The following is a 26,932-nucleotide window of genomic DNA, read 5'->3' as shown; positions in this document are numbered from 1 at the left end:
CTCTTATCATTAATCAGTATACATACAGACTAATATTAGTCTGTGGAGCCTGAATGATTAATCTGGACGATTAATAATAGTCTATAGATATACAAACCAATGTGTTTTGTATAATAGACTCCCGTTATATTGCAGCTCCACTGTGTTTTTTGCAATAGACTCCTGTTATATTGTCGTTATATTACTCCAGTAAAATCTTATATTAATCAGAAATGTATCGATAATTAAAATTTCTTGAAGTTAGTAACACAACTCGTTTTCGTTCATTAAGGTTTGCACCCCTTATGTACTCCGGCAGTTACCTCTCAGCAACAATTTAATTTTAACAATTTTTCTAAGGGTTTTGGCCCATTTTAATTTTTTGCACTATTTTAACGAGTTTGACGCACTCGTAACTGTTATGAATTTTACTCAAATTTGTAATACGCTTTAATTTGAAATACAAGTCCAATTATAATTTGCACAGTCGATAATAAATTGAAATAATATTTCAACTTTCTTTGTCTGTTTTAATATTCCGGCTGTGATTAGTCAAACGCACCTGACAAATAAATCATAACACAAGGGGTTGCGAAAGGGGTTATAGGTTATGAAGGGGTTAAGAACAAAAGTCGTATGTGGGCTTTCTCTGCACATTTCTATTTGTACCCACGCGAGTGAGTGGCTTTCTAGTATAACAACGACGAAGTGGCATTGTTGCAATATAACGAGAGTCCACTATACACAATACCTAAGGTAAACGACCCGTAAACAATCACATTAAAGCGCACCTCAAAGTATCAATTTCATTCGATATTAATATTTTCAACAATATTTTCATCCCCTTCTTGATTTTAAATCGTCAGCGGTCTTTACGCGTATACTCATTAATAAATGCGTTTATTTTATGACATCAATGCAATTATATCGGATTTCATGGTAGCCGTGACAGAGAGATGCACGAACTGTCTCGCTTCTTGTGTGACGTGAACGCGTTCGCGCGAATAATCTGAATGCATTACAAACATGTGAATTATGATGCTATTGGATTTCAGACTACTCGTGTAAACACAAAAGCGGAATCAAAATGCAATCGATGTCGATGCAGCTGCCAATTCGGCGCAAATTTTCGAACATGATTGCAGGCGAATAGCAAACAGTCCAAGCAAGAAAGAACGAGAACGAGTAAAACGATAACTGTTAGTCGTTTCATTGATTTCGTGATTAACTGGAAATTAACAACGACAATTAAAGCGTCGATTATAACGATGAAAGTAGATAGCTGATGTATCGGAATGATCGTTTTTATAGGGATATGGAATGGGAAACTTGCATGTAACAATTCTTACTAAATTGGCTTTTACTTATCTCTGGTAGCTGTCAAAGCCACAAAAAGGAACAGCAGCGTCGAAATAATGGCTCGTTCGTTGATGGGAGCAAGAAATTAGATTGATGGAGACTAAAAGTGGCTGTTCTCTTATATACCCGTTGATTACGATCTTTTCAAAGTTAAATTACAATGGAAAAAGGGGGCTGAATATTTTAATTCCGATTAAGCTCCGTTATTTTATCGACACTAGCGTTCTATGATGGAACGCAAGATTTTTTGCGGTAGCTCGAGATTGGTAATAATGGGAATCGTACGAGTGAAATGAATTATTTTGGAGGTTTGTGTGAGAGTTGGAAATGGGATTTTTGAAGCTTGGGAATTTTGGGGTCTCGGAATTTTAGATTTTTGAAATTTTTTAAATTTGGAGTTTGAGAGATTTGGAATTTGGGAAATTTGGAATTTGGGAAATTTGGTATTTGATAGATTTAGAATTTGAGAGATTTGGAATTTGGGAAATTTGGAATGTGGGAAATTTGGAATTTGGGAAATTTGGAATTTGGGAAATTTGGAATTTGGGAAATTTGGAATTTGGGAAATTTGGAATTTGGGAAATTTGGAATTTGGGAAATTTGGAATTTGGGAAATTTGGAATTTGAGAAATTTGGAATTTGAGAAATTTGGTATTTGAGAGATTTGGAATTTGAGAAATTTGGAATTTGGGAAATTTGGAATTTGAGAGATTTGGAATTTGAGAAATTTGGAATTTGGGAAATTTGGAATTTGAGAAATTTGATATTTGAGAAATTTGGAATTTGAGAGATTTGTAATTTGAGGGATTTGGAATTTGGAAAATTTGGAATTTTAGATATTTGGGAAATTTGGAAATTTCAAAGTTTGAAATTTCATAATTTTGAAATTAGGGAGATGTTAATTTTCTTCATATATATAATTTGAACAGTTTATTGGTATTTATGATACACTGAGAGCTGTACAAAGAATAATACTTGAGGAATATCAGACTCAATATCCAAATTGTTCAAACAATTTCACTTCATGTTCACTAGCTCGTCAAAACTTGGATTTTCACTTGTATTTTTTTTTGTTGCGGTCGATGTTCGATTTACGTTTCAGTGGTTGCATTTAAACGGCGTGTGATTTTATCCAGTCGAGATGAGATGCTACACGTGTGTAGACAGTTGGGTAGTCAGTGCGGGCACAACCCATTGCCCAAGATACGAGACCCGTGAGTTTTCCGTTGACAGTCAATGGACCACCAGAGTCACCCTATAACATTCACAAATTTATTTTAGAAAATTTTCAAATCCCAAAATGCTCAAATTCCTTAATCCTCAAGCCCCCCAATTCGCAATCTCCCAAATCTACAATTCTCAAATTCACAAATCTTCAAATTCATAAATCCTTAAATTCTCAAATCCTTAAATTGTTATGTCTCCAAATTCACAAATTTTCAAATTCTGAAGTCCCCAATTCTCAAATATGCAAATTCTCAAGTTCCCAAATTATGAAATCCCTAAATTCTCAAATCCCTAAATTCTGTAGTTCCCAAATTCTTTCATTCCCCAAATTCTCAAGTCCCCAAATTCTCAAATCCCTAAACTCTCAAATCTCCAAATTCTTCAGTTCCCAAATTTCTTCAGTCCCCAAATTCTCAAATCTCCAAATTCTTCAATTCCCAAATTCTCAAGTCCCCAAATTCTCAAATCCCTAAACTCTCAAATCTCCAAATTCTTCAGTTCCCAAATTCTCAAATCCCCAAATTCTTCAGTTCCCAAATTTCTTCAGTCCCCAAATTCTCAAATCTCCAAATTCTTCAGTTCCCAAATTCTCAAGTCCCCAAATTCTCAAATCCCTAAACTCTCAAATCTCCAAATTCTTCAGTTCCCAAATTCTCAAATCCCCAAATTCTTCAGTTCCCAAATTCTCAAGTCCCCTAATTCTCAAGTCCCAAAATTCTCAATTCCCCAATTTCTCAAGTCACCCCCAAAATCCTCAATGCTCCGATATCGCAAACTAAATGCGAGATTCGTGTTAGGTTTTCTTAATGTCCAGTTAACTGTTCGAATTGATTTAATGGTGAAATCTATTAAAGCCTTGTGGTAAAGTGATAGCCGTGTTTAAGCAAGTGCTTATGGGTTTATGCGTTTATGAAGGTCAGCTAACACCTTACTACTAAGCTCTAATGGCTTCTGCATTTAACACAATTCAGTCGCTCTATTAGATACTCTTCTCTTACCAAAGTAAATATTAGTCTCACTTACGTACGTTCATTTCTTGATAGAATCAAATTTAAAAAGAAACAAATAACGAATCTTATATAAACAATATTATACTAACAGAGCTTGATTTGATCTTACAAAATTATTTATACTAACTAAAATATTTATGCATTCGGATCATTATGTATACATTTCTGATCACTTTAATAAAGTACTTCTGATTATTTAGACCAAATGGAAATTTTGCAAAATAAAATATCAGATAAATAAAAGACAAAGTAAATAGAAAGAAGTAAATATGTAGAAGCAAACAAAAATCCATTAGATTAATACATCAATATAACGTTAATTTTTCATTAATTTTTATATTTCAATTTAGAGTTCTTTTTCCAAATGGACGATTTTCCTATGTTACTATCAGATACTTCTTTAAGCTGTTATCACTACATGAGCCCTCAAGAAACAATACAAGAGTCACTTATCGTTTCATTTATCGAAGCTGATATCAACTAGTAGCATTTTTTGGTGTACTTTTTTTAAGAGCAATCTTTTCAGCTCTTGTCTACGTGTGACGTCTAGTTAATAACGGACATTGTATACAACTTACGTTGCAAGATCCCTTCGCCGTGCTTGGGTCATAAGCGCAAACGTGACTGTCATAGATGTTGTAGCCGCGTTTGTTGTATATGTATCGGCAGTATTCGGGGTCGGCGATGTAGATGTTCACTCGTTGGAGGCGAACAGTCGTTGGACCTCCAAGCTGTAATTTTTAGTACACATTTTTATGATTACTCGAGTTTAAATTTATGGAATCAAGGACAATCACTACCTCCTTTATTTATTTTTATAAATTCATTTCTAACTAATGGAAAATTTTTAATGAGCATTATGAAAGTACTGGAAGTGGGAGATTGAAATAGTAAGCGCTTTTTCTAGCTAATTGAAAATTCAAAATAAAAATGCTGAAAGTACTGGAAATGAAAATTTGGAATAGAAAGCGATATTTTTAACTAATCGAAAATTCAAGGTAAAAATGTTGAAAGTATTGAAAGTAAAAATTTGGAATAGTAAGCGAAATTTTTAGCTGATTGAAAATTTAAAATAAAAATGATAAAAGCGCTGACAGTGAAAATTTGAAACAGTAAGCGATATTTTTAGCTAACTGACAATTGTAAATAAAAATACAAGTACTGAAAGTGAAAATTTGAAAGGGTCACCAATAAAAATGCCAAAAGTGAAAGGAAGCAGTAAACAATGAACATAAATATCAAAAGTAAAAATTTCTAACAGAAATAAGAAATGTAAATATAAAGATTTACTTCAAGAACAATTGAAATTTAAATATTTCCTAATGTTAATTAATTTTGAACTTACCGAGAGTCTACCCCATCCAGAGACAACAGCGATATCATTAGCGTGAATAACATCGGATTTCGATGGCAGAGGTACGAAAGCAATTTGTTTGGATTTCACGAACGGTTTCTCGACCTGTGGAAATAACGATTTAGCTCTAAAAGATTGGAAACGAATTTCTCTAAGTAATCAGATAAATATTATTATTTTGAATACCTTGAGAAGAGCGATGTCGTTCTTCCACGAGTCATTCTCGTTGTATTGTTCGTGGCTGATGATCTTTACGACGTTGTGTTCAGACTTTGGTTGGGTTAAGTTAATGGTACCAGCAATGACTTTAATGCCTGCTGGCGTTTTGCTTTAAGAAACATTTCTTATGTGAATATGTATGTTAATAGGGAGTTTTGGGAGAATTTTAATACTTACCCAGAAACGCAATGAGCTGCGGTGATGACATAGTTTTCGTTAAGAACGGATCCGCCACAGAAATGGAACGAACTGTCTTTATTTTGGAGGGACACCTACAAACGCATGGTTAAATATGTTAATTTACGACCATTCAAAGGATGAGGTTGTTTGTTTGAAATAATTCATGCGAACAGTCATATTTTTAATTAAATGTTTTGTTCATTGGAGAAATTTTATTTTGGTGCTCATATATTATTTATAAACAGTGTACTTTAAAGAAACAGACTTTCGATATTAATAGAATTATTAATTGTAATAGGATTATTAATATTTGCAGATTTAATATTATTCAAAAATCGGTATATATATTTTTACATATAATAATACTTGTTAAAAGTAAACACTTATGTAAGTTACTTTTATCTTATTAAACAAATATTTTTTGCATTTCCAATTCATTGCATTACCTCACATAATGCAACTATAACTAAATTTTAATTAACAATAGATATATCTTTAAATATCAGAATCTGTATTATGCCTGTGTATCAATATAAAAGAATACAAAATTTGCAATAAATAAAAATATTTTAAACAAGTTCATACAATAAATTGAAACGCGACTTTTCTAAAAAATAAAGAACTATTTATAGCAAGAAAGAATTAAAATTTTATTAAAGCAGAGCGTACAATAAATACCGCAGCAGTGCACCGTCAGAATTTCTCTATTTGACAAGGTATGTTACGTTGTTAAAACAACTCACCTGGTACGGAATTTCTCCTAACTTAGCATCTTCTCCGTTCACGATCCTTGGATCGAATCTCAGCAACCCAGCTGTGTAAATAATTACAGTGTAGAATAATTAATACCGCGGTGATTGCGGATGAGCCGTTGTTCATTAATGTAGGGTGCTACCAATTGCTGTACTTGTTAGCTCTATTTAATCGCGCAGATTGCAGCTGCCAGTATTTTACTTGTCAATTTTCAAACTTCTAAATTTCTAAATTTTAAATTTCTTCATTTCTAAATTAATATTTTTTCTAATTCTCACGTTTCTAGATTTCCATATTTCCAACTTCTTACAATTCTAAATTTCCACATTTCCAACTCCTCACATTTCTAGATTTTCACATTTCCAACTCCTCATATTTTCAGATTTCTACATTTCCAACTCCTCACATTTCTAGATTTTCACATTTCCAACTCCTCATATTTTCAGATTTCTACATTTCCAACTCCTCACGTTTCTAAATTTCCACATTTTCAACTCCTCACATTTCTAAATTCTAAAAGATCCAAATCTCTACATTTCTAAATCCTCACGTTTCCAACTCTCTACATTTCCAAATTTCAAAAATGTTGGAATTTTCAAAATTCCAAATTCCATAATCCTCAAACACTCGAATCCTCAAATCCAAAAATCTTGAAATTCTCAAATCTTGAAATTCTTAAATCTTGAAATCCTCAAATCTTGAAATCCTGAAATCCTCAAATCCACAAATCTAGAAATTCTTAAATCTTGAAATTCTCAAATCTTGAAATCCTCAAATCCTCAAATTCACAAATCTAGAAATTCACAAATCTAGAAATTCTCAAATCTTGAAATTCTCAAATCTTGAAATTCTCAAATCTTGAAATCCTCAAATCCTCAAATCCTCAAACCCTCAAATCCTCAAATCCTCAGATCCTCAAATCCTCAAATCCTCAAACCCCCAAGTCTCCAAATTCTCACTCCAAAATATTGCCTACCTTTCCAAAACTGTTTCCAACGCACCAAATAAACCAAAATATAAGTAAACTTGACTACTCACCGTTGCAGACGCTCAAAAGCGCAAATAAGGACGCGGTCGTTAAAAGCATGGTTCCTCCTGTGCGAATCGTTCTCAGAAGAGTGTGCTGAATATCTCGAGAAGGCTATTTTATATATCCCGTCGTGGTCTTTCAAAACTGAGGAAGTCGGTTTCGCGACTCTCAAGATTAGATAGATAGATCTGTGTTGTATCAATACGTCGATTTCGTGATTGATCTAGATCGTCGCGATTAATTATTTTCTGATAAGGTTTCAAACGTTGATTGATAATCTGAGATCGTGTGCAAAGCCTACACTGTAGACTGTGATTGGAGCCTACTTTGTATTTGGCAACGTAATACATACCTTTGTCTCTGTGTTTGTCGATATAGTCTGTTCGATATGTGCGAAATCAAAATAGCACTTGCTTAATAAAGTCAGTTGACTCTTTATCTTGAGCTTGTATTAAGATTTAAATAATAAATTTAAGATTTAATAAATAAATTTATCAAAATAATTTAATTTACGGTTTTCGACTTTAGACTTCAATTAACGTTTTGGAGTATTATGTGCTATATTATTATATCAGAATAAATAAATATATACATATATGAACATTTCAATTAATATAAGAACACAATGGTGCATCTACATACGCACTACATATGTGTGCACGTATGCTACACATATGGTATACATATAACATATACATATAACTTTGATATGATAATAAAGCATATATTGTTAGATTAGTATAATGTATATATGCTATATCATCATACTAAAATAATATGAATATGCTATATGTACGACATATGTGTACGATATGTGCCCTATATGTAGATGCATCATATGTGTTCGTATAATAATTGAAATGTTCAAACTACAATAAATAAAAACATGTTTCTCTAATAAATCAATACATCTCCAACCAGATATCATTCATTAACTTGAATGATATTTTATTTTTAACATGACCACATTTAATCAACAAACACAGTTACCTTCAAAAGATTGATTGATTGATTCTTGTTGCGGACGTCGACTACTGTGGTCATTAGCCCGCCCTTCAAAAGAAAAATTAAAAAGAAAGTATTTGAGATTTGCACCATATTTTTGTTTAGATTCATAAATAATTTTACTACATGATAGGAGTACAACGTTATTTCAAGGAGTTGTATAAAATAGAGTCTCGGTTTTTCCCTCTGTTTCGGAAACGATAAGACAGGATTTTTGGTGTCGGTGATTGACGGGTGATTCCGATAAATAAAGCATTGGTTCATCTTAATTGACTTGTCCTGATCGATTTATCTTATCAATCGCTGTTTAAAAATGTGTAACTGTAAAATGTGGATTTATGTGTTGTTCGTCTTTCTCGGATAATAGTATCGTTTCAATGTTTCGTAAAAATGTCATGCAATTTAGAGACAGAACTTTTACTCGATACGGAAGAACGTTGAAGAAATTGTTATCGTTCAGTATTCAGGTTATCTAGAGTACCAGTTAATGCATGGTTGAGATTAATTGTCAATTTGGATTTATAACTGCGAAGTTCATTATTTTTTCACACGCGAACATGTGTGTATAGACACGACAAAAATATCATGAAATTTTATCGATTATTATCAGGAAAGAATCACGATTTTGCGATACCACTGATTGCTAAAATCACTATTCATTTTATTTAACAACAAACAGCTTAATCGCTAATGAAAGACCGATCGGGAAAAACCTGATAACAATAACATTTATTCTTCTTTCTCATTCAATGGTTCAGGTTGTTAATTGAAGGAACTCTGATTTAAAAGTGATAGGCAGATTTATATTTAGCTAATGGGCGATTAAAGAAGTAATCAAATTTGATAATCGACTAATTAATTTTCGTGCAACAGATTGAATCGTGCTGGGAGAAATACCTATTAATTTGTGGCGTTGAATTTTTTGAATTTTAGAATTTGGCAATTTTGCGATTTTCATTCTTGAACTCTTGATTTTTGGAATTTTGGAAATTTTGAATTGGGAAAATTTGGAATTAGAGAGATTTGGAATTTGAGAAATTTGGAATTTGGGAAATTTGGAATTTGAGAGATTTGGAATTTGGGAAATTTGGAATTTGAGAGATTTGAAATTTGGGAAATGTAGAATTTGGGAAAATTGGAATTAGAGAGATTTGGAATTTGGAAAATTTGGAATTTGGGAAATTTGGAATTTGAGAGATTTGGAATTTGGGAAATTTGGAATTTGAGAGATTTGGAATTTGAGAGATTTGGAATTTGGGAAATTTGGAATTTGAGAGATTTGGAATTTGGGAAATTTGGAATTTGAGAGATTTGGAATTTGGGAAATTTGGAATTTGAGAGATTTGAAATTTCAGAGATTTGGAATTTGAGAAATTTGGAATTTGGGAAAATTGGAATTGGGGAAATTTGGGAAATTTGGAATTTTTCAAATTTTAATTCTTGTACTTTTAAATTCTTAAACTCTTGAATTTTCGACTTTTCGAATTTTTGCATTTTCCAATTGTCAAATTCTTAAGCTAATTTTATATTTTTAGAACTCGGACTCCTCGTCACAATAAATTATTTTAATTTCAGAATATTTAACAAAATTAATAGTCATATTTATTTATGTGTATAGTGTAATAACAATCAAAGAGTAATACAGCTTGTCGCTAGATTCAGATAAACGTTATCTCTCGATCATATTACCTTGCGCAATTAATTAGTCTACGACTGTGATATCTGAGCACGTACGTCACTGATTACAGCGTCTGAGGAATCTGGCAATTCATTATTAAATCTATGATCTATAGAGAATCTGTTATTAGCGAAATCTTGTGGTATATGTTTTCGTTTAATGGTCAGTGAACCACCTGAAAATTTTTCAAAATACAAAAAATAAAATAACAGTTTTTACAAAGAACACTAAAAAAGATAGTACACATAAAATACATAAAGAAAGCACATAATCTCAATACAAGTACAATGCGTCGCGAAAGTAATAATTATATGAAATTATAGTAGGAAACTTTTGTAGATAACAGAAGTATATGTAGAAAAGTATGTAGAGAGAGGTTATGTACGTATTAATTGAATGTTTCTCTTTTTAACCGTGTCGCAAAAGTTTAAATGCATTTGAACGATTGTATTCAGATCACTATCGTTAAAGTACTTTAATGAAATAATACAATAACCAATTATTGCTTTTCTTATCGATTCTGATATTAATCTTTATCCCTAAATATAGTATATACATCTAATACTAGACCAGTAAGTTTTCAATAACTTTTCTCTTGCGTTACCATATTCATCTTTCATTGCGTGATTTTTCAATCTCAAAGAAACGTATTTAACACCTACGTTCACCAAAAAATAACAAAAAAGAAATATCGTTGTAAACATCATCATCTATTCCATCTACAATCTCTTATCGAGAGTGCAAATATAATTGTATTACTCTCTATTGTTCTTCCCACGAAACCGCTGGCTTCCTTTTTTTCTGGTCCTGGCTTCTGAATTATTCCAAGTATCTGCTCTTAAAATATCGATTTCTACAAAAGCGCAGACGGAATGAACGATTCAAAGGTTGTCTGAGGAAAACGAGTACTCTCAAGCCGAGTGTTCGTGCGAATTATTCGAGAGTGCAGTTTTCTTCTGCTGAAAGAAACTTCGGATTTTCATGGAGAATGAAGAGTATCGTTTCGAGAGGACGAAGTTCCTTAAAAGGAGGACCCTCTAAATTTCTCGTTGCAACACGTTTAATCAACGATATTTAGCTGTGTTTCTTTCAGTCTGTTCGTTACTTTCCAGGACGAGTGAAATTTCTTCAAGATTTTTATTATTTGTGCATCAGTTCATGGTGATTAGACATTTTGGGATATAGGAATATAGGGATTAGAGATTAGGAATATGGGGATACTGAGATTTAGGATTTTCGGGATTTGAGATCTTGGGAATTTGGGGATTTTGGAATTTGGTAATTAGGGAATTTGGGATCTAGGGAATTTGGGGTGTACGGAATTTAGAGTATAGAGAATTCGGGATCTAGGGAATTTTGGAGTTTGGATATTGGAGATCTTGGGAATTTTGAAATTTGAGAATTTAGGAGTTTGAGAATTCGGGGTCTATGGAATTCGGGATCTAGAGAATTTGGGATCCAGGGAATTCAGGATCTAGGAAATTCGGGTTCCAAGGAATTCGGGATCTAGGGAATTCGGGATTTAAAGAGTTGGGGAGTTTGGGTATTGGGGACCTTGAGAATTTGGAAATTTGAGAATTTGGGAATTTGAGAATTCGGGATTTGTGGAATTCGGGATCTAGGGAATTTGGGATCCAGGGAATTCGGAATCTAGGGAATTTGGGTTCCAGGGAATTCGGGATCTAAGGAATTGGGGAGTTTGGGTATTGGGGATCTTGGGAATTCGGAAATTTGAGAATTTAGGAGTTTGAGAATTCGGGGTCTATGGAATTCAGGATCTAGGGAATTTGGGATCTAGGAAATTCGGGATCTAGGGAATTTGGGTTCCAAGGAATTCGGGATCTAAGGAATTGGGGAGTTTGGGTATTGGGAATCTTGGGAATTTTAAAATTTGAGAATTTAGGAGTTTGAGAATTCGGGGTCAGTGGAATTCGGGGTCTAGGGAATTTGGGATCCAGGGAATTCGGAATCTAGGAAATTCGGGATCCAGGGAATTCGGAATCTAGGGAATTTGGAAGTTTAGGTATTGGGGCGTTGGAAATTTGAGAATTTGTGACGTTGGAAATTTGGAAGCTTGGGAATTCGGGAAATTGAGAATTTGGGACCTTGGATGTTGAGAATTTGAGAGTTTGGACGTTTGGGAATGTAGGCATATGAAAATTTGGGAATTTGAGAATTTTTATGTCTGAGAGTTTCGCCACTTATGAGTTTGAGGGTTCCTCTACTTACAAATTTGAGGACTTCAAAATTTTAGAATTTCAGAATTTAGCAATTTGAGAATTTGAACATTTCTGTAATACAAAAATCTAAGAATTTAGAAATTTGATACTTCGTAAATTTAACTACTAAAAAATCTCTAAATACAGAAATTAATAAATTCAATCATTAGAAAATTAGAAAACTTGAAAAACACGAGTGAAGTATTCCTTCAAACATTCCTAAGATGATTCCTAAAATATTTTTCATGAGACACATTAGCATCGAAACTGTAGATCCCTATTACATTCCGGAATAGTTACTGACCATTATTTTCCGTTGCTCGATTTAGCAATCCGTGTGTCGATGCCCCATTACAAAGTTTCCTCCCGATTAAACCAGCAGGTAGAAACGCCTGTTGTTATTCGAATCGTGACAAGGGGTGTCAATTATTCAATAGTAATTATCGATGGTCGTGGAAAAATGTGCATTGATCCTTTTTAGTTCGCCGGGTGGCACCGGAAACGGGAGCAACACGTGAAGCTCTCGAGAGGATGGCGTGTATTGATCCTTGCAGCACCACCTGGCGTACAATCCTTTTTCGAGCAACAGCATTATCCTTTCTAAATCTACCAACGAAGGCTTTATAATTGCGTTTGGATTAATCGTCGCGAAATTTCAGTATATTTTTCCGCTTCCAAAATCTCGTACAAAGATAACATTTAATTGCCACGTTTTAGTCGAGTCGAAAGGAGTCGTAGCACGAAATAACGATTGGAACGAGCTAGACAAATTTAGTGGAACCGCGCTAGCAACGCCGAATTCGCCGAGCCCTTTTATCTTCCGACAGACGTATATGGACTCGGCGAAGATATCGAAAGTAATCTTCTCGTGTTATTAAGGTCGAGACCACGATTTACGAGCGTTTGACGTGGATATACGTCTTAAGTTCTTTACGGATCGATAATTCGCATTGGACCAACGATCCTTGGAACGTGTACTCCTACGGAATCTCGCCAACATGTGTTGCATTCTGATGGACAATTTTTCTTTATAAACTTTCCTCTATTAATCATTCTTGTCTTTTATTCTTTGGAAGCTCTTGGAATTTTCGAATGTACTTTCGGCTGATGGAAAGGGGATGATGTACATTTATTGCTGTCCTAAATAAATATGCAAACTGATTTATTGCATAAATTCAGTAGCAAGTTAAAGTTTAACAAGAATGTTAAATGGGCTATGTTGTTTTGAAGGAAGTTTTCTTAGATATTAACTTTGTAGCATTTTTGGAAATATTATCCACACTTAAAGCTTTCACTATCAGTCAAAATGACTGGCTTCAGATTTCCCATTTGGTGTCACAAAATTTTATTGTCGTGATTTTAGGAGAATGTCATATTTTGTTTAGGTGAAAAATGGTCTTACATGTTATTTGATGCTTCAGTATTTACCTTACCATTTTATTTTTCATTTCAAAGATTTTCAATGGGCTATGTTGTTTTCCAGAAAGTTTTCTTACATATCAACTTTGTAACATTTTTGGAAATATTGTCCACACTCGAAGCTTTCACTATCAGTCAAAATGACTGGCTTCAGACTTCCCATTTTGTTACAAAATTTTATAGTCGTGATTTTAGGAGACTGTCATATTTTATTCAGGTGAAAAATGTTACTTGATGCTCCAGTATTTACCCTCCCATTTTATTTTTCATTTCAAAGATTTTCAAAGGTTAATGTCGAAGTGTTAAGTTTCTTAGCTAAATATTGACGTTCCTATCGTTTGACATCATTAGTCAACCTAGAGCACAAACGATTCATTAATCAAGAGTTTCTCCGCGCCAAAAGTCTAGTTACCCAAACAGCGACCTATCCGTTTGTTCGCGAAATTCGCAGCAATACGTCTCGCACAGAATCAGGTCATCACGGGGTTAATTAATTTTCAGTCGATAATTGCCGACACTGAAAGTCGTGTTAACGGGTTTCCAGTTAATAAAGAATTGAGCATAGCATTATGGCCGGAGCCTTGTCACTTTTGCCGCGAAATTAATATCACTTTCCTGTTCAGTTGTCGCGATGGATATTTCTATTCTGCCAGCTTCACGCAGACACGACGCGAAACCCGATGAAACGAATTCGAAGTGGCGATGTCATTATAGATTCAATTTCCTGACACATCGAATGATAAATACGCGGAGGAGAGAGAAAGAGGAGAGTATCGAGAGCTTTGTCAAAAGAGCTGTCACGAATGTATATTCGAAAGTGGTTAACCGATTGTGCAAAGCATTGCGGATAGCTCTATAACGATGGATTTTAACCGACCCGTGTAAATACTAGCGCAAAATCAAAGGACGATTGATGATGACGCGTAACCAATTCTCTGGAATCGAGCACGCTATCGACGGATAAAATGCAATTCCGCAGAAATAGAAAGGAATTAATTACCGTCTGCAATTTTAGACTCTAACTTTATTTCGGGCTCGATTACATCGAAATAGATACTTCATAGAAACGTTAATTCGAAATAGGATATATTGTAATCTTTAGAATATTTATTATTAATCATTCATTTGATAGTAGTTATTTAGCTGCCAAGTACATAGTCTCGCTGAAGTGTGAATACTGCTGTCAAGTTGAAATAGTGACAAAAATGTTACATCGCACTGATCTTGATTATGACTTCATTTTGACGTGTTTGAGATAATTATGACATGGTATTGACGTAACCACGCTATTTATCAAATTAGCCCACGGGTAATTAGACTGAGGATGTCTATGCATTTACGATACAAATTCTGCAAAGTTAACATAACTCTTGTAATTTATAAACTGTGAATTTTATAGGTGGGTGATTTGTGTATAGTCTGCAGATAATGCAGATAAATGAGCAAAAATGGGTAGTTTAAGAAAAGTAGAGTACATAAGATTTATATTAAATAGGATACTATCATATCAGTTCATTTTTACGTTCTTCTATTTCCTCTTTATTTAACCTTCATTTTTGATCTTCTCATTTTTCTCATTGTCAGACATGTTCACAATTATGTGACCACAAATACTTATTATTAAGTACCATCATTATATATGAATTCATCATTATAAGTATCATCACTGTATGAAAAATTACTTAACAATAAGCCTGAAGTCTCTTTTAAGTGTATCATTAATTTTTAAATTAATACTTGACATCAAAATTGTATGCTTCTGATCGATCACCCTATGCCTACAATATATAAAATATAAAAAAAATAAACATCAAAAGTCTACATACTAGTTATTAAATTTCTAGTATTTATAGTGAACAGTAAAATTGACCTGTTCCATGAAAAAAAAATCTTTGCCTCGTCGTCGGCATCTGTAAGAACTAAGTTGTTGGACCTACGCCAACATCAGGGCCGATGCACTTTCGCATCTGTCCCACCATATCGATCGGTTGGTCATCCCATCAGCGAACCCTCCAAGGTAATGCTAATAGTCTATTGCTCGAAACTATTTCGTTATAGCATCGTTCTATATCTATTTAACGTGTTCTAATTACCCTGTGATACCTAAACACACTTTTCATTAATATTCTGTGGGGTTATAACCTTGTATACGTCGTGGGGAGATTGTCGAGACGCGTTGGATGTTGGAAGTGTGGAGATAGTAGTTTGGGTGGATGGGAAATTGAGAGGTTGAAGTTGAGGTAGTTGGAAAATTTAGGGGTTGAAGTTGGGATGGGGGAAAATTGGGAGGGGGTGGAATTGGAGTAGTTGGAAAAGTGGGGGGTGGATGTTGGGATAAATGGAAAATTGGAGGGGTTGAATTTGGGATAGTTGGAAAATTGGAGGGATTGAATTTGGGATAGTTGGAAAATTGGAGTGGTGGAAGATGGGGTAGATGGAAAATTGGGGAAGGTGGAATTTGGGATAGTTAGAAAATTCCAGGGGTTGAAATTCGGGTTGATGGAAAATTGGGGGGTGGAGGTTGGGATAATTTGAAAATTGGGAGGTCAAAGTTGGGACAGATGGAAAATTGAGGGGGTAGAATTTGGAATATTTGGAAAACTGAAGGGGTAGAATTTGGGATAGTTGGAAAATTGAGAGGGTTGAATTTGGAATAGTTGGAAAATTGAGGCGTAGAAGTTGGAAAATTGGTAACTTAAGTATTGAAAAGTTTGCTAATTTGGAAATCCAGAAATGTCAAAATTAAAAAATTTAAAAATCTAAAAATTTCTCAGGAATTAATTTGATCCTAAATTTGAATGTCCATTATTATACATCTAATTTATAGTAGCCCATAACTGTCAACAGCGAACAATACCTACTCACATTACTGCCTGCACATCCACAGCGTCTAAAAACAGCTACCAAAACTCTCCATCTAAAATCATGACAAAAGCACCAAAAACCCTCAAACCCTTTTTAATATTTCCAACAAGCAATCAACGTAGATTCTTTCTAATTAGCAAGGGACTCGAATAAACAACAAATCCCGTTAATTCATATTTCCGCAACGTCTCAACGTTGATACCTGTTCACTTTGCACAACTTCCGCGTCCTCGGCTAGCCCCGTAGATCCCGCAAAACTTTACAAGGTCTGAAGGTACTTTCCAGACTTACGAAGGCATCGTACAATGTATACGAAAGTGATGAAGAATGTTTTGCGTCTCATAGTCGCTTTACATCTTGCTGGAAGTTTCGTAGAACAGTTTTGCCGGACGACGGAAAGAAAAAGTAAGGTCGATAAAGTTGGAGGATGCTGCGCACGTTTTGTTCTCGCTAATTCCGGCAAAAATAAACGTCCGGGAAGTTGAAGTTCGTGGCGAGTTTCTTTAAAAATTGTCGCAGAACGATTCGGAAGGAAGAGAAGGCACGACTGACAATTCATTGGTTGGCTTGCACCATAAGAGAAACGACGGCCACACCATTATCGGCACGTATGAGGATTTCAAAGTACTTGGATCATCGCCAATTCTACCACAAATGCTCTCCGCGGACTGTTCTTTACGATTTGTCATCCTATCACTCGAATTCAATCCAATCCATTACACTGCCGTATTATAGGAATATTGCCTCGTGTCTCTGCCTTTTACCGATTTCTACGATCACATCGTTTAATGTTTTTACGCTTTGAACGATCGAAGCTTGGGTTAAACGCTTTTGGATTCTTTCGACATTTTTCGGTGCAAAATTTTCTTCTGCTTCGGAAACCATGGGGAAATGATTCTAGAACTAGTTTCTTAAAATATTTAGAATCCTTCGGACGTTATACATATGTGTAAAATTTAGACATACACACGTGATTACTAGAATATTGTAATATAATGTTGAAATCAATTTTGTATAGTTATTATTTAAGCAGGACACTTTGCATCTTGTTTCAAATATTCAAAGAGTCATTACAAAATTATTTAAACTATTTACAACAACATGTTTTTTATTATTCACCCTCTTAATATTATTTGAGGTTAGGAACGCTGTACTCAAAAGATTCAATATATTTCATAGGATGACACAAACTTTTTACAACTTTCATTGTTACACTAAATATTATCATACAATAATTTTAATTTAAGTCTCTATAATTTACAAATCATTAAACTGTAGTCATCAAATCATTCATAAACGTTCTGCCATTACTAAATTATATAAAACTTGTATCTTACAATTGAAACATTATTGAATATTGAATATAATTGAAGTATTATTAAATATTAAATATAATCGAAGCATAATTGAATATTGAATACAATTGAAGCATAATTGAATATTGAATACAATTGAAGCAAAATTTAATTATTGAATATAATTGAAGCATTATTAAATATTGAATATAACTGAAACATTATTAAATATTGAATATAATTGCAGTAAAATTGAATATCGAATATAATTGAAACAAAATTGAATATTGAATATAATAGAAGCGTAACTGAATATCAAATATAATTGAAGTATTCGATATGAAAGAATAAAGTACATTGAGTTAGCACAAAGGTAAAATTATAAGAATAGATAAATGTCGTTACAGCATTTTATAAATTTCGTTATAAGGTATGATTACAAGAAGCATCAAGGTACGTGTTCTCGATGTGGAAAAACGTTTCACGAGGAATATTGGAGAAAAATGATTTCTCTTATCGCTGTACCATAAAGCGAGGAAAATGAGAAATCCTTTGATAGTTATACGTATACGGGACTACGGTTCTTGTGAGACGATGCAGAACCATCACACTTTGGTGAGTTTGAAACCCTTCGAAACTTCATATACTTTCACATACTGAAGGTCTCGAATGCTTTGAGAATATCGCTATAAAGAGGTGTGTGCCTTTTCTATTGCGAACCTTCCGAGATTTTACAGTGCTAACCATTAAATCGATTGATTATTCAAAATATATTAAATATATTTTTTTAGTTCAACATGAAATTTTCTATTTTAAAATTCAAAAATTCAGAAATTCCAAACTTTCGGATTTTTAAAATTTCAAACTTCCAAATTTTTCAAATTCCAAATCTCCCAAATTCCAAATTTTCCAAATTCTAATTTCCTCAAATTCCAAATCTCTCAAATTCCAATTTTCCCAAATTCCAAATTTCCCCAGTTCCAAATTTCCCCAATTCTAAATTTCCCAAATTCCAATTTCCTCAAATTCCAAATCTTCCAAATTCCAAATCTCACAAATTCCAAATTTCCCAAATTCCAAATCTCACAAATTCCAATTTTCCCAAATTCCAAATTTCCCCAATTCCAAATTTCTCAAATTCCATATTTCCCAAATTCCAAATTTCTCCAATTCCAAATTTCCCCAATTCCAAATCTCACAAATTCCAATTTTCCCAAATTCCAAATTTCCCCAATTCCAAATTTCCCCAATTCCAAATTTTCCAAATTCCATATTTCCCAAATTCCAAATTTCTCCAATTCCAAATTTCCCCAATTTCAAATTTCCCAAATTCCAAATTTCCCAAATTCCAAATCTCATAAATTCCAAATCTCACAAATTCCAATTTTCCCAAATTTCAAATTTCCCCAATTCCAAATTTCCCCAATTCCAAATTTCCCAAATTCCAAATTTCCCAAATTCCAAATTTCCCAAATTCCAAATTTCCCAAATTCCAAATTTCCCAAATTCCATATTTCCCAAATTCCAAATTTCCCAAATTCCAAATTTTCCCAATTCTTTGAAAGAATTTCAAATTCTCCAGCCACCAAAATTCTAAATTCCAAAATTTCACCTGTCCAACCATCCCAACCTAAAAAGATATTAAATTACAAAATTTCGCGTTGCACAAATCCATTTATACACGTAGCAAACTTCTCGCGTTATGCAGCGCATCCATTACGGTTTTCCAGCACTAATTACATTTACTTCCATAATAAATCCCACGATGCTTTTTCCGAGTAAAGAATAAAAATGGTGCCTTAAGTTCAAGATGAAATTGAAAGTTACTGCGTTTCCGATGGCCGAACAAATACAGGTTCCTTGCGGCCATTGTAATTACGCTCGAATCGACTTTATAAATACGGAGAAGCGAGTCTCCCGTGCGTACTGTGGGTTAACAATTACGCACGGTTCCCTAGGGAGCATTGTTGTGGCAGGGAATCCACGGTTGCAAGTTAACCGGGAGAGATCACGAGATTGCTTATTTTACGATTACCATCAGGCTAGGTTAAGAACAAATTGCTGGAATTTACGGGAAGAAAAGACTGGGAGCGGTAACGGTCAGTTGCCTGTTGCGCTGCACCCGACTCTTCCTCTGCTTCTTGCGCTTTCTTGCTCCTCGTAAATAAACGCTTCTCGAGATCGCTTTCTTTACGTGTTTATTATTGCTGCAGTACTTCTATATAATCAATTTACTTTTTTAGTTGAGGTTTAAATACTTGATGATATTACTTTGTGCAAAAGGTATTTTTGCCAGATGTGGATCTTAAAAGTTTTTAGTTGGAAAAGTTTTTGAGGTCTTTTAAGGTTATTCTTTTATTGTTAATTGCTGTTAAGGTCTGTTTGATTATGTTTATACACTGTATGTGTCACACTATAGATTTAGACAACACATACTTATTTCAAGTTGTGTTAAACTGAATGGTGAATGTAATTCTTCAAGTGCAAGGGGTTAACGCATTAAAATTGTATTTTTCATTTTTAATGAATGTTACCATATATTTTCACAATATTTTATTGTATTAATTTTTCCTAGTTACAAGTAGTTAATTCGAGTATTTTCGTAAGAGATAAATTTTTGATAATATAGGTGGTAGATCTGTATGGAACTTCAAATGTCATCCACATATGAGTGACATGGCAGTCAAAGTGTTAACATGTTTAATCTTACCATAAATTTTCACAATATCGTATTGCATTAATTTTTCCTAGTTACAAGTAGTTAATACGAGTATTTTCGTAAGAGACAAATTTTTGATAATATAGATGGTAGATCTGTATGGAGCTTCAAGAGTCATCCACATATGACTGACATGGTAGTCAAAGTGTTAACATGTTCAATCTTACCATATATTTTCACAATATCTTATTGCATTAATTTTTCCTAGTTACAAGTAGTTAATACGAGTATTTTCGTAAGAGACAAATTTTTGATAATATAGATGGTAGATCTGTGTGGAGCTTCAACAGTCATCCACATATGAGTTACATGGCAGTCAAAGTGTTAATGTGTTTAATGTCTGCTGCACTGTTGTAGCAGGCTATACTTTAGTACGAACATTTCTTTAACTAGCAGCTGAACATGATTATTTTACAATTTTTACTTTAATAAGCAACATAAATATTCCTTGAGATCAGTTTCTTAACGAGTTTCCTGCTGCGACAGAAGTTAAATATGATCTTTTTAACTGGTTGTTCAATATGATTATTTTTCTTTTTTAAATCTAGTAACAAGTTTAAATAATCTCCAACGTGTTTTGCAATATTAACTAACGTTTATTGATGATCATTTTATTATATGTACCTGATTATTTCATTTTCTATTTCAAGTTTTTGATGTGACATTTTGACATTATCTACATATAATAACATTAATGTAATTCAAAATTATTCTTTCCTTCCTCTATGATTATACTACTTGAAACATGTAATGTCTGTTCATGGCAACATTTTCCTCTGCTTCATCGTTTAATTATTTCTTACTTTAATCTTTAATGTTGCAAACCGACAGTAGCTACTGTTACATAATTGATATATTGCAGTGACTCATTCTTTCCGTAGATAAATACATGTGACAGTGTATGAGTCACCGTTTTCTCTTCCTTTTCTTTTCATTCCTCCTTTTGTCGAGAGATTTGTCCTAGGAAGGAAGTCATAAGAAACCTTGATTTTCTGATCTTTTGTGGCTTCTTTATCACTGCCGGATTTGCATACCTTTTATGTTGATAACAATTCCGAGATAGAAAAATAGAACAACAGTTTCTATTACTAAATAACACAAATGTTTCTATTACTAAATAACAGAAATGTTTCTATTCCTAAATAAATGCCCTACTTTCGTGTATTAATTCCAGTAATATTTGAAGCTTATTCAACCAGCAACGAACTAATACGAATTCTAGTAATTCTCCCTTCTTTTTAGAAGGTTTTAATGGCGTCGTAAAGTGAAAATAGTTACTCGATTCGTTTTTATGTTGCCATAAAATTCCCGTGACTTGCTTTCACGAGTTCTTGGATTTTTAGCGTAATAGATTCGCAAGCTTATCAATACTTTTTCTTCGTTTAGTAGATTAACATTCCTGGTTATTCTCGTAACGACAGGTTGTATTAAGCTCCTTTTTTATCGGAATTATCTGTTCGTGCAGAATCGACACCAACAATGGAATTTATTGAATTGAAATGCTTGTGAAAAGAAGTTCATAAATCTCTGGAGAATGCGATCTTAGTATTCAAAGTAGTATAAAGCTCAGCCATATTCTTTATACTTATTCTAATAAAACAGAACTCCGAAGTCGTAATTTTAGTTTCATAAAACTTCATAACATCCATGATTAAACTTTCAAGAATGCCTTTGCATAATTAAATGTACAATTTTAAAATTTCACCCAATTAATAAATTTTTAAGCTGCAATTATATAAAAATGTGTATCCCGATATTCCCGCTCTTTACTATTATTAATTATGAAATTCACGTTTAATTACGAAAATAATTCAAGCAATGTTTGAAACACTTCCTTCCATATTTTTTAATTACGATGTTTCAATAAAACGTAATAAAAGTAAAATAGAACCAGTGATTCAGCCTGGAGAAAATTATGGCACAAAGAGATATTCATTTTTTCGTCCTCTTTAATTCATTAGTAATGTTGAACCAGTTCCACGATTATTTGACTTTCTTTTGTGCATACATGCCTACTAGTGCTAATAATAAAAATGAAACGTGGGGTAGCATAAAAAAGAAATTTAATTTCAAGTGGAATACTTTTGTATTCGGTTCGACTCAGTGAATTTTTTCTTCGAGAATTTAATATTCTGACGATGAAAACGTTTCGATGTTTTTCTCGAATTTTCATTATGCGACTTAAAAGCAATCGATCCCCGGGTTACGCTCAATACGTTTACTTTCCCTCCAGATGTGAATGAACTTTTGAAGGGTATAGATCGAAAGGGTTATAAATGTCTCTCTTATGGGAATTTTTTAGATTACAACATTTATATTTTTATTCACAGTTTTTTTTTAATTTACTATTTAAACACACGAGTTTGTTTCATGCAATTATTTACTCGTACTGATTTAATTTTCTTTACTCGTATCTTTCATTTTTCCTATTTTTAATGAAGCTTTCTGATTACATTTTTAAATTTTGTTGAGTATATAATACTTCTAAAAAATGGTAGAGTGAAATAAAAATTAAAAGGGAGTAAATTTACGCACCAATATTCATCGATAAATGTAAAGTACGTTAAATGACCTTTTAAAGATAATTTGTTGTTTTTAACAATATTTCAGTCGATGCATTCGAATGACTTTATGGGACAATTTTTGATCGGTTGTTAACGTTTCATCACTTCTGCCTTTGCATTAGTTTTACGCTTCAGTTTTCAATCGAAATACCATCGGCCAGTTCAATTTATTTACTATTTTCAGTCGAGCGCAATATTCCTTTGACGATAGTTTCCAAGCAAAAAGAAATCTTCGACCTCTGAAAGCTTGCTATAGTTTCCGTGTAAATCGTGTTAACACGCATCTATATTGAGAATGAAATATTTCATAAGTTAACCCTGTCGAACATAAAAATTTGCAAATTAAAATATTTATGAAAGGGATATTGATATTCTTTTCGAGGCACTTTATTAACCGTATTCGTATCAAAGGGAATTTATATGAATTAATTCGGTGTGAAGCGCGCTTAAAGGAACATACATGCAAACATTGAATATTTCATTAAAAATGTTTGCTCTGCACATCATATTTATACGAGACTGTGTCAATCACAGATATGTAAATCGATCTGACAAATAGCACAAATTTGTTCGGCAATCATTCAATTGCGAAAACGTTGATGAATGTGCAGCATATCGATGAGACAGCTGTAATACAAATCAGATCAAACTACAAATATTGCGTTATTTAATTAAAAAATATAATATAATTTGGAGCTGGCAACACCTGTGTGTTTATTTCACTGCGATAATTTCTGGCTTAAAACACGAAAATATCGACTATGAAGCGTCGACTTTAATGAGAAAACCCAGCTGGATACATGTTAATAACGTTTCTATAAAAATCGGATTTTCGACGTAATAACAGTACTACTACAGTATCACACTTTGTTATCTTTCATTAGTATAATAATTTCAATATTTTTGTCCCTTCATTTGGGAGGACATTTAAACTTTTAACTTAAAGTAAAAATATACCTCTAATAACCTCAAAGTACCTCTAATTTCATAATCACTTATAAAATTAATTACTTATCCGTTAATTACAAGAATAATATTAAAGTTTCATATTAAAGTTTCATAAAATCTTAAAATTAATTTCGGTCGAGAATTCTTGACACTTTAATCCACTCGCGTCATCAATTATGACGAAGATTTCGAGCTGACGATATGAAGAAGTGCACGAACTTGCGCGATTATCCAATAACTTTTTAATCATTCAAAGAAACGGGTGATTGAACGTTTCGAACTTTAAAATATTTATCAACAGCAATCGATCAAAGGTTTTACCCTCCGATAAATTTATACGAGACGTTATTACTAGACTAGCCGAAGAGACGTGTAGGAGTTCTTTTTAGTTGTTCTTTACGATCTTGAAGGTTTTTCATAGCACGTTCTTTTCTTGCGTTTTTTACTTGAGGCCTGCAATCGCTAAAAAATAGAGGAAGGAAACGAATTACTTGCGCTAGTATGACACCCCTGGCTTCGTTTAATCGATTACGTGCTCCGTCGGGAAATTATTATATCACCGATTACGGCATTTGATTGTAGAGGAAAAAGGGGTGAAACAATATTCTCCTTTATTAGCTTGTTGCATATTTAAGAGGTTTCACGTTTTATGGCACTTAACCTCAAAGTATACTCGTACGGTATGTTGATTTAAAGGTTAACTAACCTCAAAATGTCGTACTATTTATGACATTTCAATTTAAAGGTTAAAGTTTGATGAACATAATCGAATAAAAATTAAAGTTTAACAAAGTTAACAAAGTAAATAAATTAAATAAATTAATAAAGTAATACTTTACATTTGATGTAAATGACTATGTAAACGTTCAGTCAATATTTTTGATACAAAATGACTGATCGCCAATTACAGCAAGGTGATTGATTTTGAAGCTCAGCTCCACATGATTTAATAACCTAAAAGTACCTATTGTAACAGCGTCTATTAACAGCACTTGTCAGTTTGGAAGTTAATATTCGATCAAAATAGCACGAGCTTATTAAGATCTAAAGTAAACGTTTTAGATTGTCAATTATAGCGAGCAGTGTCCAATTTTAAATATCAAACAATTTAATTACGTAAACCTATTATAAAACAGTAATAATAGGACATCAGGAAATTAATATTTGAATAACAAGCTTATTATACAAACTCAGAAGCGATTGCATAAATGTTTGTCGACGTTTTAAATATAGAATGACTGATCATAAATTATAGCAAACAATGTTCCATTTTGAAGCATCAAGCCTGACATAATTTGATAAAGTACCATACAATAAGGTCAGGTTGCGATTAAAATCAAATGGGAATAACTACATAAATTTTCCATTAACGTTTTTAATACGAAATTTTCGTTGAATTTTCTGTCATTGAATAAATCAGCCCATCAATTTCCCGTACTGTGCATCTCCGAATCATTTTTACCAAAATAGAAAATCAATACAATATGGCGGTGTATAAGAGTAACTTTATTCCTGAACCATTCAAAATGAACCATTCTAAATATCCAGAGCATACTCTTCGCACGATAAGAGGTTAAATCTATAAAACGTGCTATTTTCCGATCTCATGGGACACATTCCTTATTCCAGAGATTGATAAATATTAAAGGTAGCGTATTCTCGGTACATCTATGAATATTTAACCGCATCTCAACCGACAAGATTGGCAAACGTTGATAAATCGGATCCCTGATTAAAGCGACGGTGTCAATCTTACAAATCCACCGGTATCTTAAAACTGTCAATTCGAGCGATCGCGCGCCACGATTTTCTTCGATAAAATCGTGATGAGGTGACCGAATGTGGCCGATTGCTTGTTCGTTGGAAGCTGTCCCCCATTATCGCGAATTCCTGACAGACAGTCGCGTGGGAGAGCTGTTTATTCGTGTTGGTAAAAGGCCGATCGATCGCAGCGATGCAAGGACCTGCTTTGAGAACCGCTGGCTCAGGATTCACCTGCGATCGACGACCCCGTGTCCTGACCCTATCAATGATCCCACGCAGCCTCGAACATTACCGTGAAATCGTATCTTTGAGAGCCACGTTTATCTCGACGCGTCTCCTGAGCTTTGAAATTGCCGAAAGAATTATCGAGCGATTCTACTCGCTCGACCGTGGAAAGTAGTCGGAAATTTCGAATGCCCATCAAATTTTACGGTAATCGCCTCGGATTGTGCGATATCCGTAGTTCGATTAACTCTTTGACGTTTCGTGTTGGCGAATTTTATAGTTTTCTGTTATAGTTTTATTTTGTAAGGGGTTATTGCATCATCTGGAATTTATGTGTTTATGGAAGTAGGTGTAATGGATACTGTGTTATATTGTTATTTATATGGATGGTAATATTTTAGAATTTTTAGATTTGGTGGTCTGGGAATTTTCAACGCGTGGTAATTCGGCGCGTGGTGATTCAACGTGTGGTAATTCGATACGTGGTGATTCAATGCGTGGTAATTCGACGCGTGGTGATTCAACGCGTGTTAATTCGACACGCGGGTAATTCGACGCGTGGTGATTCAACGCGTGGTAATTCGACACGCGGGTACTTCGACGCGTGGTGATTCAACGCGTGGTAATTCGACACGTGGCGAGTTAACGCGTGGTGATTCAACGCGTGGTAATTCAATGCGTGGTAACTTGACGCGTGGTGATTCAATTTGTGGTAATTCGATACGTAGTGAGTAAACGCGTGGTGATTCGACGCGTGGTAATTCAATACGTGGTGATTCAACGCGTGGTAATTCGACACGTGGTGAGTTAATGCGTGATAATTCGACGCGTGGTGATTCAACGCGTGGTAATTCAACGCGTGGTAATTCAATGCGTGGTAACTTGACGCGTGGTGATTCAACGTGTGGTAATTTGACACGTAGTGAGTGAACGCGTGCTAATTCGACGCGTGGTGATTCGACACGTGGTAATTCAATACGTGGTGATTCAACGCGTGGTAATTCGACACGTGGTGAGTTAATGCGTGATAATTCGACGCGTGGTGATTCAACGCGTGGTAATTCAATACGTGGTGAGTCAACGTATGGTAATTCGGCGCGTGGTAATTCAACGCGTGGTA

General features: G+C 33.8%; 2 protein-coding genes across 2 annotated transcripts in view; one reads left to right on the top strand and one right to left on the bottom strand.

Moving 5' to 3' along the window:
* Nucleotides 1-26,932, top strand: part of hwt (SH2 domain-containing adapter heavyweight) — a 225,182-nt gene that overhangs the window by 22,164 nt on the left and 176,086 nt on the right. The gene's annotated exons all lie outside the window — the stretch shown is intronic.
* LOC100883561 (trypsin-1) lies at nt 2,254-7,357 on the bottom strand. The gene is made up of 7 exons (XM_003705791.3): nt 7,120-7,357; nt 6,072-6,142; nt 5,326-5,420; nt 5,116-5,257; nt 4,921-5,034; nt 4,154-4,306; nt 2,254-2,593 (listed from the first exon to the last, which is right to left on the bottom strand). The coding sequence occupies exons 1-7, from the start codon at nt 7,166-7,168 to the stop codon at nt 2,450-2,452; spliced, it is 768 nt and encodes a 255-aa protein (XP_003705839.1). The 5' UTR covers nt 7,169-7,357; the 3' UTR covers nt 2,254-2,449.

The sequence above is a fragment of the Megachile rotundata genome, chromosome 5, assembly GCF_050947335.1.
Source record: "Megachile rotundata isolate GNS110a chromosome 5, iyMegRotu1, whole genome shotgun sequence".
Classification (NCBI taxonomy): Eukaryota; Metazoa; Arthropoda; class Insecta; order Hymenoptera; family Megachilidae; genus Megachile; species Megachile rotundata.
This window is presented reverse-complemented; position numbering and strand designations above follow the sequence as displayed.